Source organism: Rhyacophila brunnea, unplaced genomic scaffold, assembly GCF_057557595.1.
Source record: "Rhyacophila brunnea isolate RB1 unplaced genomic scaffold, BYU_Rbru_1.0 scaffold_18, whole genome shotgun sequence".
Taxonomy (NCBI): domain Eukaryota; kingdom Metazoa; phylum Arthropoda; class Insecta; order Trichoptera; family Rhyacophilidae; genus Rhyacophila; species Rhyacophila brunnea.
The window spans coordinates 8610169-8627248 of NW_028232837.1; the positions used below are offsets into that span (position 1 = coordinate 8610169).

Below are 17080 nucleotides of genomic sequence, written 5' to 3' on the forward strand. Positions count from 1 at the left end.
TACATTTTTTTATACATACAACACATTGGGTATATTCCATTTTATATTCACTTAGGCTGAGATCCATCTAGTTATGTCGAATTGAAGTTACGTCAAAATGTTAATAGGTCAAAATAAAAATTTCGAATGCCCGGTAATTATTAAAATATTTTTTACATAGTAGATATTGATAGACAATGTAAACTTCAAATAATTGCGTTTTCAGTGGTACTTAGGTAAATTGAATAAATTACAGGCGGATACAGTATAGTGTTTTTGTCTTCTTTTTCTGTTATTTATTATTGACATGGCAATAAAAATTCATATATTATCAACATGGTGTTTATTTACATTTTCCATTTACTGTGCGAAAACATCTTCTTGGCTATGCTTCTAGGCGCTGTTGTCTACTATTGCGTCAATGACATTGAGCTACTTTACAAGCTGTTTGTTGGCGAATTTAAAAGCGGGCGATTCAGCTACTGCGATTGTGATGATGACACACAAAACTTTCCATTTGCTGAGAAGCCAACAAGCTAGCGACTATTTTGACAGAACGTAGTTAATTTTTTTACTGGGAGGTCGCTACTACGCTCTAGCGTGTAGCGTGTAAAGTTGACCGGTTTTTAACTTTTCTCGGTAGATTGTTTATAATCTGCTTGTTAGCTTGTTCGATGATGACACTGGGCGACTTTACAGGCAGATTGTAAATTCGCCAACAAGCAACTCCTAAAGTAGCTTAATGTCATTGACGCTTAAATGGGAGGAGCTTATTAGTTTATAATGGAAGTGCGGTTAAAAATGGACGGAGCATGTTAGTTCACAGTTTTAATACGTAGAAAAGAAGATGTTTTCGCACTATACACTAAGATGTATTTCATATTGATAGTTTTTCGTGTTTGCTTATATAATCGATACTCAAAATAAGATTCCTTTACCCTAAACAATTGAATAACAGTATAAACTAATTTCTTGTTAAAAAGGACAGATTTCAGATTCTTTGGTTATCTGACATTTACTCATATCCTTGTTTGCAAATAGCGCGTGCATACTATAACAGTCTCTACTACACTAATTGTTAATCACCGGAAGAATGGCCAAATTAGTGATTAATAATATTACGTGCATCTGGGGGTAAGAATTTATTAGATCACCGCTGATACTAAAATTATTGCAATTTGCTGGGACTATTTACATGTAAAATATTACTCCACCTGAATTGCTAAGTCTAGCTCAGAGGCAGGACATTAAATTAACTCCATGTCACATTTTTTCATGCGGTTGATTGTGCTTATAATAGTAAAATTACTGAAAAACGTGCTAGCTACGTATGAAAATAATGATTAGAAATTGTGATTAGTTTGGATTTAGTAGACGAGAGATCATTAGTAGTGACCCACAGGCTGTACGGTGGAGACTCCTATAATATAAATGATATATAATTTGTAGCAAATTTGTCCATGCCGCTGTCAGCGAGTGACTCATCGTGTGGAGAGGTGGAGATGGCCGGCCAAGAGTTTGAGCCGGAGGTGGAAGTCGTCACCCCCACACCCCCGCCCCCTCAGCAACAGACACCTGCCCTACCCGTTCATGAACCAGGTGACTAGTTTGTTTATAAAAAGTTTCATCAAAGATGCAAATCGCAAACTGATTTGAGGTGGTTGGTTTTTTTTTTTTTTTTGCATGATTTCATGATTTTTTGAGAATGAAAACACATTATCATCAGCCTGGATCTATCCACTGTTAGATAGACTGATTCCATTTCTCTCGGTCATGTGGTTTGTCATAAACTTGTGTTGAACTGAACTATTTCCCCTTCCAAAACTGCTAAATACCGAACGGCTCAGGCTTTCTATTTACATAATATTTAAATGAGTCACATACATACTTGTCGCTGGATATCACTGTCACTATTCGATGAATGAATCGTAGTAGTCATTACTGATATTAATCTAAAAGAAATTGTATTGGAAACAGAACCAAAGTTACAAAATTGCAATAAAAAAAGTTTTTCAAGTTTTACTATTTTTTGCCACACATTTTGTATATTTTTTATTGTCAGTCTCGTTGATTTCGAATTAACGGAGTTTTACTGCGATTGCAATTTGTAGCATTGACATATCTCTGTTAAAATCATATTCGGTTATGTCATCTGTTGGTCTAGTCTTCGGTTGGTAACATTCAGAGTCAATTAGTAGTTCAAACCTCAGCATGATTGTTTCTTAGTGTACGGCTTGAGTGGACAGCGTGTTCGGCAGGGCGTGAGTGGCGTGCGCAACTCAACCGTATAAACGTATTACCAAAAAAAGACATTGCCTACGAACATTTTCACACACGGTTATACGTTTGAGTTGCGCATGCCACTCACACTCCGCCGAACGCTGTCCACTCAGGCCGTACATTTACTGTTTAGTACATACAGTGGTCAATACTTGGGCTAATGTCAACATTCACATCGCTTGACAAAAACACCTATGAATATATCGTCACTGTTCTGGCAGAAGACACTAATTCGAAAAAATGACATATTGAGTTAGTACCAAAATGTTCCTTATTTCAAACTTTACCGTCTGGAAACCTTCTTAATAAATAAAGTCTTTATTTTAAAGTCATCCTATTTACGATTACTTAAGGCGATGTCTTTGGCCTAAATAACACATATAATGTGACTTTTACGCCATCTTTTTATATTTAAAGGCATCTACCATGAATTTCTAAAAATCTGTTACTAAAAACTTTGGTCAATTCTAACCAGATGGCAGTAAGTTACCATAATAAGTTGCAAGTATTATTAAATTGCCAGATGAAAAAAATCGCTAGACAAAAATTCATTTACATATTATAAGAATATAATAATATATTCTACTATAATATTATTATATATATATACCTATTCAAATAATTATAATTTTTTTTAAATAAGTACAATATTTTATTATATCGTATTGACATTTTTATGATTTAAGGTGATGTCTCTAGGTAAAGTTGTTATCGAAAAATAGCTAGAAAAGTTTATTAATCGGTAAATATATATTCAAAAGTAATGAGAAAAATAAAATAAAAAATTAAGAAGTATCATGGAGTTCTATATACCAAAAATACGTGTCAAATTCGGTACATTTCTATCGGGTGGTAAGAATGAATGACATAAGATTTACGTAAATGTACGTAAATCTATTACCCAGGGAAACGCTAAACGAAAATTGGAATTTATTATATCCTTATATCTTGTTTTTCAAATTTAAAAAACATCGATTTAGAGGTTAGAAAGCACGCAATTAAAATCGAAAAACCTCGGCTTAGACGCAATTTATCGCGAAAAACGCTTAGCGTTTCTATTAAAAATATTATTTATTAATTTTTACGGCAGTAATTTGAATTTAATCTTGTATTTTTGTATATTAACGAATCGATAGAAATCGAAACAATAATAATTGCCCAAATTCAACCGATGTTTAGCTGTCCGGTGCTGCCACCGTGGAACTATTTCGAAACAATACACATATACAAAATACACACACATGCAACAACATGACATTGAAAATGAAACTCACACATAGACAAGACAAAATAACATTTTTCTGCTTCATTTTCGCTAGGATCAGTTTGTGGTAAAACTTCGACGCGAAATTGCCATATGAATAAAAATAACTTTATAATTAAAATTACAATATTTACTTAATATACGTAGGAACCTGCCTATATTCAAAATTTGAAACTGCGAATTATTTGCAATTAGTATTTGCTTAAATTAAAACTGTTTTTTATCATTATTTATGATAAAAATAATCAACAAAATAAACAAATCTCGCATTTTAACATATGGTAGCATTCGTGCTCTCGATCGAATACACAGACATCGAATATCGGGTTTATAACAATTCTTCTTTATTTTTTTGCCATTATTATATTGTTTGAAAACAGGAAGGAATCGACTCATCAGCATAGATAAGATACTTCTCATCAGTAACATTTTTGTCAAGTAAGTAAACTTTTCAGTGTATAATAAATAATATTATTATCGTACATCAAAATGACAAACTATGTCACGCAGTTTTGATTGTCAAACAAACATTCAAAAATTATTTAAAAGAGTTACATATACTGTATTTTCAATCACCATCATGCATTTATCATCAATATATATTATTTTAGGCGTATACTCATCGTTTTCGTAAAATTATAAATACTTTACGTCAGTTTGAGGTTATGTTTATGACAAATGTCATCGAGCCTATCTTGTACGTTTTGTAAATTATCTAATAGATAGTGAATTTCTTTCATTCGCATAATATGATTGTAGAAAATCAAATATTTTATGTGCTTTCAAACACGTGTCCGTGTTTTTAATACAACATAATCGTAAATTGAAAACGTTATCTACAGTGATAAGTTTAACACGAGTATATGAATATAATGAGGATATGTTTTTTTGTTTACATATAGATAAATCTTTTAATACTGATGAACTCGACGAAATATTGGACGACAGTGACTGCGAAGTCGGCGACGGTTACGAGTCCGACAACAGCGACGACATTTACATTCGACATTTACAACCTTCGACATCACAATCCAGGGTTCTTCCCTGGCTCACAAAATGGTAGGTTTACAATTTTCTTAATAATATATTTATTGGTTTTATATACCATCCAGTCATACATTAGATTCATTCATGCTTTGGCATAAAAACAAGAATTCATTACATCTTGTACACATGATGTAGCGATTGTCTCGAATGAGGAGTTGATGGTTTGAATAGTAAACTTCAATCAAAACATATTATTGCCCATCATTATTTGTATTTTTACTGCTAAATACTTGAATTAATGAGGAAATATGGATTATGTAATAATATTTTTTCCTATTGTTTCAGTATGCCGAATGCTGGTCCGGAATTGGAGGAAGATTTGTTGGCGAGAGGGCATGTTGCTGACAATGTACTCAGCTCCTTTTTCGAATACTTCAACCTCGCTCTCTTCGAAAAAATAGCTGAGCAGACAAATTTATATTCAGCACAAAAAAGGGACTTGTGGTCGGTGAATACGAATTCGAAATTCGTATTCACCGTCATCCAAATTATGATGGGTACATTAAGGTTTCCGCAGACTCGAATGTACTGGTGTTTATGATCTAAGCATTCCAATCATTAATCAAGCAATGCCCAGAGACGGGTACTTCGAACTGCGGAATCACTTTCATTTTGCAGATAACACTGCTGACCGCATGGGCTGCACAGATAAACTTTGGAAGATTAGTCCCTTTTTAAGTGAGGTTCTAAAAAAATGCCATACTTTGCCCAGACCTGCTCATAACTCCATCGACGAGCAAATGATGCCGTTCACTGGCCGCTGTAGACACAGGCAATTTGTGCTTAACAAGCCAAATCCTGTAGGCCTTAAAAATTTTGTTCTCGCGGCCAGAGATGGATTAGTGATAGATTTTCACATATATGTAGGGAAGGGAACGGTATCAGATGGAGATATGAAGCAGTTCGGTCTGGGCGCAAGTGTGGTCAAGTTACTCTGCCGGACTCTCCCCAATCCTCCTGCATTGTCTATACTGATCGTTTTTCACTAGTTTGAAGCTCGCCGATTCGTTACTTCAAGACAAAATATATTCTTAACTGGAACTGTCAGAAGTAATAGAATCGGCGATGTGATTAAGAAATTAAAAAAACGATAAGGCAATGCAGAGGGGAGATTGGGATGAGAAGGTTCGGTAGGATGACAAAGTCTGTGTAGTCAAGTGGAAAGATAATAAATCCGTGTTATTATTTTACACTGCTGTCGGCAGTACTCCTGTTGGTACCTGCATGCGATGATCGAAGGAAGTAATGAGGAAGATCAGTGCCACTCAGCCGGCCATTGTAAAGCACTACAATATGTCGATGGGTGGCATTGATCTTTGCGATCGGGTAATTGCTTATTACAGGACTGCGATGAAGACATGCAAATGGCCTGTGAGGGTTTTTAACCACTTTGTGGACTTGGCGGTAGTAAACTGTTGGCTAATGTATATGCGGAATTGTAAACTAGAAAATGTACCCCGAAAGGATATTATGGGACTGTTGTCGTACTGAATCAGATTAGCGAAAGCTATGATTCGGTATGAAGATCGGGTAGCCAACATTTTAACACTGCCAGCACGAGGTCGGCCAAGAAACATGTCGACATCGCAGGTAGACACAGAGCCACCACGAAGAACGGTTTTCCCCCAACCGATCGCTGAGGTACGTTTGGACAGCGTTGGCCACCATTCAGCATCCGTGTGCAGATACCCTGGATGCAAGTCCCGCACCAGGTATATTTGCATAAAATGCAATATATACGTGTGCACAAAATTTTGCTTTGAGCTGTATCACACAGTATAGGATGCAGTTCAAAGCAATTTTAAAGTAGATATTTAGGGTTTTATTTCATAATTTTAACTAATTTTAAGTGTAAATATATTTAATTATCCTATTTATAATGTTTTTGTATTGTTTTTATTGTGTAATGTTCTATTAAAATTGACCATTCCTATGACAAGTTGTTTTCTTTACCTTCCCTAAGTTTATAGAGTAGGTAATATTCATCTGCAGTGTGACCTGGTAGCATATATAGTACATTAGGATCGGACATGGTTGAAACGAAATGAATTGGGATGTCTATATAATATCGACATTGTCATAATTATAACTACAGTCGAACTCGGTTATTACAATCTCGGACATAGCGAGATCTCGGATGTAATGAGGAAACAGTCGTTGACATTTTGTATATGATTTTCTCCATACATTTTTATTCACTGTTATAACGAGATACTTATCGGATATATCGAGCTAAAATACTGGTAATGTGTTGATCGTTTAAAGACATTTCGACCCTAAGCAATAAAATCCGATCGGACAGGATGCCGCCGGGGACAGATTACGTTTATGACACTAGTTAAGTGTCTAATTGTTGTTTTCGCCGACAATAAAAATACCTATTCTCTGATATAACGAGTACCGCTTATAACGAGCAAATTCAGCCGGTCCAACCTTCCTAGTAATAACCAAGTACAACTGTATATTCCTTATTTTGTTTAATAATAATTCGAATGGCATTTGTTTTGCTATTCATTTCATATCATTCTTTTATTCCACCTATACTAGAAATTCGATGTAATTGTCAATTGTACAAGATTAAACTCAATCTTATAAACATTTGTACTTAAATGTTCATTTACTACTATAAATGAATTTTACTGTAGAAAAATATTTATATTAATTCGTATTGACAACGTAAAAAAATCTGGTTCATTGGCTGGACAGGATACCTTGTATTGCCACTGTAAAAATAACTACGGTAAACAAAATGTAAAAATCATAAACACTTTAAATCAAATCGACATGTTAGAATTGTAAATATTTTATGGGGAAATATTAATTGTAAATATTTTTACATAGGTAAGTAAATATATAATAAATTTAAATGCATTTTTATCAAACTTATGATTTTTAATATGTGGCGACACACAATATTTTATTTTATATTTTATTGCCATCTGGTTGCGATCGACGAAAGTTTTTAGTAATACATTTTTAGAAATTCATGGTAGATGCCTGTAGATGCCTTTAGATGGCGTTGAAGTCACATTTGATCGTAAATTGAGGCAAAGAATTCGCCTTAAAAGAAAAGTTTGAAATCAATTTATACTTGCCAACTTCTTTTTTCATTTTGAATAGAAATTTAGAATACAAAAGGCCAATATAGGGCCAAAGGAATGAAAATATGGAAGAGAAGTATTAGTCTATTGACAAATTTTTTATTTTTATTTTTTAAAAGTAAAATATACTATATGCACATACCAGGTCACACTGCAGATGAATATTACCTACTCTATAAACTTAGGGAAGGTAAAGAAAACAACTTGTTCATAGGAGTGGTCAATTTTAATAGAACATTACACAATAAAAATAATACAAAAACATTATAAATAGGATAATTAAATATATTTACACTTAAAATTAGTTAAAATTATGAAATAAAACCCTAAATATGTACTTTAAAATTGCTTTGAGCTGCATCCTATACTGTGTGATACAGCTCAAAGCAAAATTTTGTGCACACGTATATATTGCATTTTATGCAAATATACCTGATGCGGGACTTGCATCCAGGGTATCTGCACACGGATGCTGAATGGTGGCCAACGCTGTCCAAACATACCTCAGCGATCGGTTGGGGGACAACCGTTCTCCTGCGAGCTGGTGGCTCTGTGTCTACCTGCGATGTCGACATGTTTCTTGGCCGACCTCGTGCTGGCAGTGTTAAAATGTTGGCTACCCGATCTTCATACCGAATAATAGCTTTCGCTAATCTGATTCAGTACGACAACAGTCCCATAATATCCTTTCGGGGTACATTTTCTAGTTTACAATTCCACATATACATTAGCCAACAGTTTACCACCGCCAAGTCCACAAAGTGGTTAAAAACCCTCACAGGCCATTTGCATGTCTTCATCGCAGTCCTGTAATAAGCAATTATCCGATCGCAAAGATCAATGCCACCCATCGACATATTGTAGTGCTTTACAATGGCCGGCTGAGTGGCACTGATCTTCCTCTTTACTTCCTTCAACCATCGCATGCAGGTACCAACAGGAGTACTGCCGACCGCAGTGGAAAATAATAACACGGATTTATTTTCTTTCCACTTGACTACACAGACTTTGTCATCCTACCGAACCTTCTCATCCCAATCTCCCCTCTGCATTGCCTTATCGTTTTTTTAATTTCTTAATCACATCGCCGATTCTATTACTTCTGACAGTTCCAGTTAAGAACATTTTGTCGTGAAGTAACGAATCCGCGAGCTTCAAACTAGTGAAAAAACGATCAGTATAGACAATGCAGGAGGATTGGGGAGAGTCCGGCAGAGTAACTTGACCACACTTGCGCCCAGACCGAACTGCTTCATATCTCCATCTGATACCGTTCCCTTCCCTACATATATGTGAAAATCTATCACTAATCCATCTCTGGCCGCGAGAACAAAATTTTTAAGGCCTACAGGATTTGGCTTGTTAAGCACAAATTGCCTGTGTCTACAGCGGCCAGTGAACGGCATCATTTGCTCATCGATGGAGTTATGAGCAGGTCTGGGCAAAGTATGGCATTTTTTTAGAACCTCACTTAAAAAGGGACTAATCTTCCAAAGTTTATCTGTGCAGCCCGTGCGGTCAGCAGTGTTATCTGCAAAATGAAAGTGATTCCGCAGTTCGAAGTACCCGTCTCTGGGCATTGCTTGATTAATGATTGGAATGCTTAGATCATAACACCAGTACATTCGAGTCTGCGGAAACCTTAATGTACCCATCATAATTTTGATGCCGGTGAATACGAATTTTGAATTCGTATTCACCGACCACAAGTCCCTTTTTTGTGCTGAATATAAATTTGTCTGCTCAGCTATTTTTTCGAAGAGAGTGAGGTTGAAGTATTCGAAAAAGGAGCTGAGGACATTGTCAGCAACATGCCCTCTCACCAACAAATCTTCCTCCAATTCCGGACCAGCATTCGGCATACTGAAACAATAGGAAAAAAATATTATTACATAATCCATATTTCCTCATTAATTCAAGTATTTAGCAGTAAAAATACAAATAATGATGGGCAATAATATGTCAACTCCTCATTCGAGACAATCGCTACATCATGTGTACAAGATGTAATGAATTCTTGTTTTTATGCCAAAGCATGTAATGAAAATGAATCTAGTGTATGACCGGATGGTATATAAAACCAATAAATATATTATTAAGGAAATTGTAAACCTACCATTTTGTGAGACAGGGAAGAACCCTGGATTGTGATGTGGAAGGTTGTAAATGTCGTCGCTGTTGTCGGACTCGTAACCGTCGCCGACTTCGCAGTCTGTCGTCCAATATTTCGTCGAGTTCATCAGTATTAAAAGATTTATCTATATGTAAACAAAAAAACATAACCTAATTACATTCATATACTCGTGTCAAACTTATCAGTTTATCACTGTAGATAACGTTTTCAATTTACGATTATGTTGTATTAAAAACACGGACACGTGTTTGAAAGCACATAAAATATTTGATTACAATCAATCATTGGTTACATTGTATAAGCATTGTGAATAATTATAATGATGATTATGAGATACATTTTCGAGACAAGTTTCAGTAATTTTATTAAATTCGGTTCTACAATCATATTATGCGAATGAAAGAAATTCACTATCTATTAGATAATTTACAAAACGTACAAGATGGGCTCGATGACATTTGTCATAAACATAACCTCAAACTAACGTAAAGTATTTATAATTCTACGAAAACGATGAGTCTACGCCTAAAATAATATATATTGATGATAAATGCATGATGGTGATTGAAAATACAGTATATGTAACTCTTTTCAATAATTTTTGAATGTTTGTTTGACAATCAAAACTGCGTGACATAGTTTGTCATTTTGATGTACGATAATAATATTATTTATTATACACTGAAAAGTTTACTTACTTGACAAAAATGTTACTGATGAGTCGATTCCTTCCTGTTTTCAAACAATATACCTAATAATGGCCAAATAAAGAAGAATTGTCATAAACCCGATATTCGATCTTCGATCGAGAGCACGAATGCTACCATATGTTAAAATGAGAGATTTGTTTATTTTGTTGATTATTTTTATCATAAATAATGATAAAAAACAGTTGTAATTTAAGCAAATACTAATTGCAAATAATTCGCAGTTTCAAATTTTGAATATAGGCAGGTTTCTACGTAAATTAAGTTAATATTGTAATTTCAATTATTAAGTTATTTTTATTCATATGGCAATTTCGCCTCAAACTGATAAACTGATTTTTGTCAAAATGCAGAGAAATGTTATTTTGTCTTGTCTATGTGTGAGTTTCATTTTCAACGTCATGTTATGGTATGTGTGTTTTGTATGGAGATATTTTGTTTCCAAATAATTCCACAACGGCAGCACCATACAGCCAAGCGTCGGCTAAGTGTTGTCAGCATGTTGCCAATTTGAGCAATTATTATGGTTTCGATTTCTATCGATTCGTTAATATACAAAAATACAAGATTAAATTTAAATAACTGCCGTAAAAATTAATAAATAATATTTTTAATAGAAACGCTAAGCGTTATTCGCGATAAATTGCGTTTAAGCCGAGATTTTTCGATTTTAATTGCGTGCTTTCTAACCTCTAAATCGATGTTTTTTAAATTTGAAAAAAAAGATATAAGGATATAATAAATTCCAATTTTCGCTTAGCGTTTCCCTGGGTAATAGATTTACGTACATTTTTATCGTAATTTTGATAATAAATCTTATGTCATTCATTCTTACCATCCGATAGAAATGTACCGAATTTGACACGTATTTTTGGTATATAGAACTCCATGATACTTCTTAATTTTTTATTTTATTTTTCTCATTACTTTTGAATATATATTTACCGATTAATAAACTTTTCTAGCTATTTTTCGATAACAACTTTACCTAGAGACATCACCTTAATAAACTCACATGATAGACATTATTTCCAACTTTTTAACAATTTCAAAGTCAAACTACTCAAAACTAGTATTCTCCAGTTAGTGTGTTCTGCCAGATCAGAGACGATATTAAATTGTACATATTATTATTATTTTATCAGTTCAAACTATCTTTGTTTCCTTGTCCTTCTATATTGAGGATCATAACTCCTTGTAATTGAACTGAATTAAATTTTACATTGAATTAGTTTCTATTTCATCTTTTATACTGTGTTCTATAAGAATTTGCTTTAATTTGTGTTGCAGCCCCCGTGATTGTGAGTACGGAGCCCAAGACGTACGCGAACCTCGTAAAGTCCGGCCCCCCAGGATCCTTCGCTCAGGCCATTCAACAATCTGCTCCCGCTGTCCAGGTTTGTAAAAAACCCGTTTCACAATATTGTCGAGACATGTCCTGTCTCAGAAGTTTAAACACCGCTGTTATGTGTGACTGACGAATTTCTGATATCAGTCGTAGATAAACTAAGCAGGTTTAAGTGTGTCTAATGATAGACCATGGACGTGTTACAAACTGAACGAGAATTAGTCACGCCGTGAGCAACCCCCACTGAAATACAATTAATGGTTGGTCAATTGAATTTCGGTCACATCACTTTCGAGTCGACATTGAGTATAGCCAAATAGTAGTAGACTTGTGAAACGCATCTGTCAATTGTCAAAACAGTCCAAGAACACAACATTCAAATGAAATAAAACAGCATACTTACCTGAAATCCGTGCACAATACATGCTGACTATTCTGACAGTTGTCATATGCGTTTCTCGCCTATAATTAATTTGTCACCACTCAATAAACACCCGATTTATGCTTAATGATTTGCGACAAGTATGAATGACTAAGCATCCGGCCCTTACACATTTTTTAATCATTATTTTCAGAACGTGTCGACTGGTCGTGTGCCATCATCGTTGAGTCGATCAGAGCCATCTCCCGCCTCTCAACCTCAATCCGCCACACCCGTTACCCCGCCTGCTCCACAGAGACCCCGCCCACCACGACAGCCAAGATCTGACTCCATTACCGGTGAGACCATTATTCTATCTCCTTTTAATCTTTTACAATGTGAATATTTTTTACTTTGATCGTCTAAAATTATCAGAGAATCAAGTATCATGAGCGAGTAATACTATTTCCATTTTAATACTTCGTACCTAGCATTACCTCAATCCTTGAACAGGTTACCGCAGACACTAAACTAGGATTTCCAATTATTAAAAAAATCAAAAATTACCAATTACTGTATGACTCATGCGCCAAATATTATCTATGACCGGTGACTCGCGTTTAACACAAATTTTACATGATTTTTCAACTAAATAATAATGCCGAAGTGTAATATTATTGGTTTCTTATCTACCCATCGTAACAGATTGTCTTTTATATGCCCTGCAAATAGGCAACTAAGTGTCATAGTAGTAGTGTGAAGTTCTCTGCAATGCAAAGTCACATTTAGGCTAAGGCCACATAGGCAGGTGCCTTGCTTGGTGGCTACGTGCTAGGTGACATATCCTAGGGAACGAACGCACACTATTCTATCGCAATGGCCACACTGCACGCTTCGCGCCTCGCCTACGTGATTATGAGTCACCTCATGAGTCTCCCGGCGAACAAACGTGTTGGTTATTTTTATTGTGTCACCTAGTGATTTTGCCATTGTCTATGGATTTTGCAAGGCGGATGTTTCTTCAGTATGACAAACGTCAAACACCGTATATTTTGAGGTTATGAATAATGACGCATGGAATGAATTGACATTAATATGCACCCAACAAGTTCGAATTTGTGAATTTGCGACTTTCGAAATTTTAAACTTAAATTCTCTGTGAGAAGTAGCTTTCTGGTTAGTTTTGAGAGTGACATCGTTGTTGACTTGAGCGCTACCAAATGTCAAATGAATTTGTACCTAAGCACGTAGCGTGCAATGTGGCAGTAGTATTTTTAGTAGACAAGCATAGCATCTATCTCAAGACTAGCGAAGCACCTGCCTATGTGGCCGAAGCCTTAGGCTCCATCTGTTTTTTTTCAACGTCTTTGGTTTAAATGTCCCTTATACTTGGTAGTAATTTATCTTTTTTTTTTTTATATCTGAATAATACAAGATTTTAGAATGTGGCATATTTTATTAAATATGCATAATTTTTCAGAATGAAGAAACTAAATACAATATGAAAGCTCTATATGACATATCGAAAATGGTTTCTCAATGATTTAATTTGGTTTACACTATGTTTCTATATTGCAGAGTCGAGCAGTGGGCAGACTTCTGGAAACACGCCTCCCTCATCGTCCAGCGCGCCGGCTCGAAGGTACTCCGACAGTCACCAGCTCTTCCTGGGGAATGTGCCACACAGCGCCACTAAAGGTAGCCATACCCTTTTAACTGACTTCTCCATATACTCAAGCCTAACAAACATTGATAGCTAATGCTATGTAATGATTTATTTTGATCTTTGAATATGATATTTGTCTTGTTGCAGAGGAGCTTCGCACCCTCTTTGAGAAGTTCGGAGCGATCGCGGACATCCGGGTGTATAACAAGGCGGCGGGTCCTCCTGGATCAGCCACCGGGCCTGGAGGTCGGATGCTTCCCAACTACGCCTTCCTCACTTTTGAGGATTCACAGTCTGCGCAAAACTGTCTCAATTACGGGGTGAGTTTATTCCCACTGGAAAATTGATTAAACAAATTGGTGCAATACTGTAGCAGTCAGTGGTGAAGACTGCATATTGGGTGGGGGTAAAAGATTATAACAAACGAAAAGAATAGCAATATGCACTTCGATATCTGAGTGGCGAACATATCACCTTAAAATGTGTCCCAAGTTCGAATCCTGGGTCTGACAAATACACATTATTTTTCAATTTCGTTTGGGCCTCCATGGAGTGGAGGTTTGTATTATCAGATTTTTATTTTTACGAGAAATGAACGTTAGCCACTTGCTCAACCTATTAGGTCCATAATCTGACTCAAAACACAAATTGAAAAAAATATGTGTATTTGCTAGACCCAGGATTCGAACCTGGGACCCACAACATTATAAGCTGACGCGTAAGCTGCTCAGCCATTGTGGGCATTGATCACTTACGGATGGAATAATAGATCAATTCCCACTATTTGTCACAATTGCCTTGTATGTATTATTCTTTGGTAAAATTCTCATATTTAAATTGTATTTACTAGTCAAGGTTTTTACGTTAAATAATCATGTAGTACCACTTCACCACAGAAAGTAGATTTTAGTCATGGCAGAAAATTTGACAGATTAGAGAGGCGGATTAGAGAAGACTGCTATGTATTTCCAGATTCGTACAATTGTCCATTTTATGGCTTTTGGATAAATGGGCTAATTTGTGTGTTCTTCATTCCAGCCGCTGTACTTCCCGTCGGAAGACAGTGAGGACGGTCATCTGCTGAATGTGCAAGAGAAGAAGTCGCGGCCAAGCGGTGGCGGCGGTGGAGGTGGCGGCGGAGGCGGCAGGGGGGGAGGTGGAGGCGGCCGAGGAGGACCACGCTTGCCACGCCCCGCTTTCTCTCGCACACCTTACCAACCGCAGAGACGCTAATTCAACGCAACAACATAACCTAACTATTGTAACATCTGACACCCCACACCCCACTTAGGCTAAAGGTTAAGAGTAGGTAAACTTACGAGAAGGGATATCGTCCGCCCGATCGCCTTATGTTGTTTTTCGTCTTTATTTAAGTGCATTAAGCTGCATGCACACTGAGTCAACATTGAGCAACATCAAGGCAACATTCAAGTTGTAAAAGTTGCTTGTTTTTGTGTATTTATATTGTACAGTAAAATCTCGATTACCTGGACTAATTTAGGATAAAGGTTGTCTATAGATAATGACGAATCCGAATATACTATAAATTTTTCTTATAATCATACACTTAAATCTCAGTTAATAAATGCTAGAAATTTAATATACCGAATACAAATGCAATTGGCGAAATAATAGTGAATTAGAAATACTTTTTGTTCTATTGGAAACAATGGAAATTTCCATTAAACGAGATCTAGGTGTACTGGACTGATGATCATAGTGAAATATTATAATTGATAATCCAGATAATCGAGATTCTACTGTAATTACAATGGGCAATGGTATGTCGGAAATTGCTTTACTGTATGCATTTTGTAGCAACTTATTTGTATGTTTCTTTGATGTTGACACAGCCATGTTGCTTAGTGTGTTTATAGCTTCACAAGTGAGACAGCCTATCTTTCAAACAGTTTAATATGCAGTGTAATAAATTGTAATTTTAATATGTATCTTATGATAATAAAAGTTACTTAAATTCATACTGTCTTTTAATAAAAAGTACTATTCAAAAAGGTCTATCTCGCAGACTGTGTTTTTGGAGATATACCCTTTTGACACATTTTTGCAATGATCCTATCTTAATAAATTTTTTTTTAAAGTATTTATTTAAAAATTGATTCTACTCAAATTATGTTGTTAAACAGAGTGTTTTATATAACATTTAGCAACTGTTTGTGAGATAGGTCTAGCTTATTTGAAAAGTTTCCTTTAAATAAAGATGTTTGTTCCGGCAGTCGCGTTAGTTGTTGTAAAATGAAACAAGCATTGAGTTTTGCTGTGATAATATTGAACCACATACTGACGTGTAAAACGCGATTGCAAGAATAACTGTGAAACGGCGCTGGCGCGGCGTTATCCCATTTTGTCGGATCGCAAAATTAATAAGACGTCGCCGTCGAAAGGGTCCCGACGATCTCGGCATAAGTTTTGAGCGGTACGTTACTTTGTGAGTGTTTTTCTAAAAGAATTAGTATATTATAATATAAAATTACCTATATAAAAATCAAATATCCTTTGGTTGAATTTTCTCGGCCTTTGCTCTCTCTCTTTAGCAGCTCTATAAGTTTTTCTTTTCTTTTTCAATCAACCGAGAGCTTTGAATGGTTGTGCATTTGTGTGAAATATATAAAATTGTATGATTTGTTTATAATTTTTCCCTGGTTGCCGATTTTATGGCATATCATTGAAGTGTTTTTGTACCATTTTTTAGTGATAGATTTCCGGATGCATAGCTAGTCGGGCTCTCAAAAACGTTTATTTTACATTGTCTTATTTTTTTTCCAAAATTGCTAAATCAAGTTTTTTTTGACATGCTTAATATCTTTAGGCATTACATAGACAGAATCGGCACAACCTCAACTTAATCTGAACTTGGGAAGCCGAAAAACAAACAATCAATATTGCACACATAAATTTTTTCCATCTATAATAGCCACTCAACTGTCAAACTATAATCAGACAAAAAATCATTTGATTTTGCCAACAAAGAAATAATTGGAAGTATTGGGCGCTTTCGTCAATCGGAGATAATTGACAAAAAAATGTTATTACCATCATCTACCATTATCATGTCGTGTGTTTCACAGATGGCAGTAGAAGCAAGCATTCCCAACGCTTCAAATTTAGTTACTAACTGTTTTTTCACTGGTCAACAATGTTTTAAGTCAACTCTTGTGTGCACTGGTGCATTAAG

General features: G+C 35.5%; 1 protein-coding gene across 2 annotated transcripts in view; it reads left to right on the top strand.

Annotated features, from left to right (window-relative positions):
- The window catches only part of rin (ras GTPase-activating protein-binding protein 2), a 35434-nt gene extending 19557 nt beyond the window's left edge, over nucleotides 1–15877 (top strand). Inside the window, exons 6-11 of one of the 2 annotated variants that reach the window (XM_085945138.1) lie at nucleotides 1429–1578; nucleotides 11803–11909; nucleotides 12436–12580; nucleotides 13800–13919; nucleotides 14035–14207; nucleotides 14926–15877. In XM_085945138.1, coding sequence (XP_085801264.1) covers nucleotides 1429–1578; nucleotides 11803–11909; nucleotides 12436–12580; nucleotides 13800–13919; nucleotides 14035–14207; nucleotides 14926–15120 — 890 coding nt within the window. In that variant the 3' untranslated portion in view covers nucleotides 15121–15877. The remainder of the gene's footprint in view (nucleotides 1–1428; nucleotides 1579–11802; nucleotides 11910–12435; nucleotides 12581–13799; nucleotides 13920–14034; nucleotides 14208–14925) is intronic. The other variant, XM_085945139.1, reaches the window with a different exon arrangement.
- Nucleotides 15878–17080: the final 1203 nt, after the last annotated feature.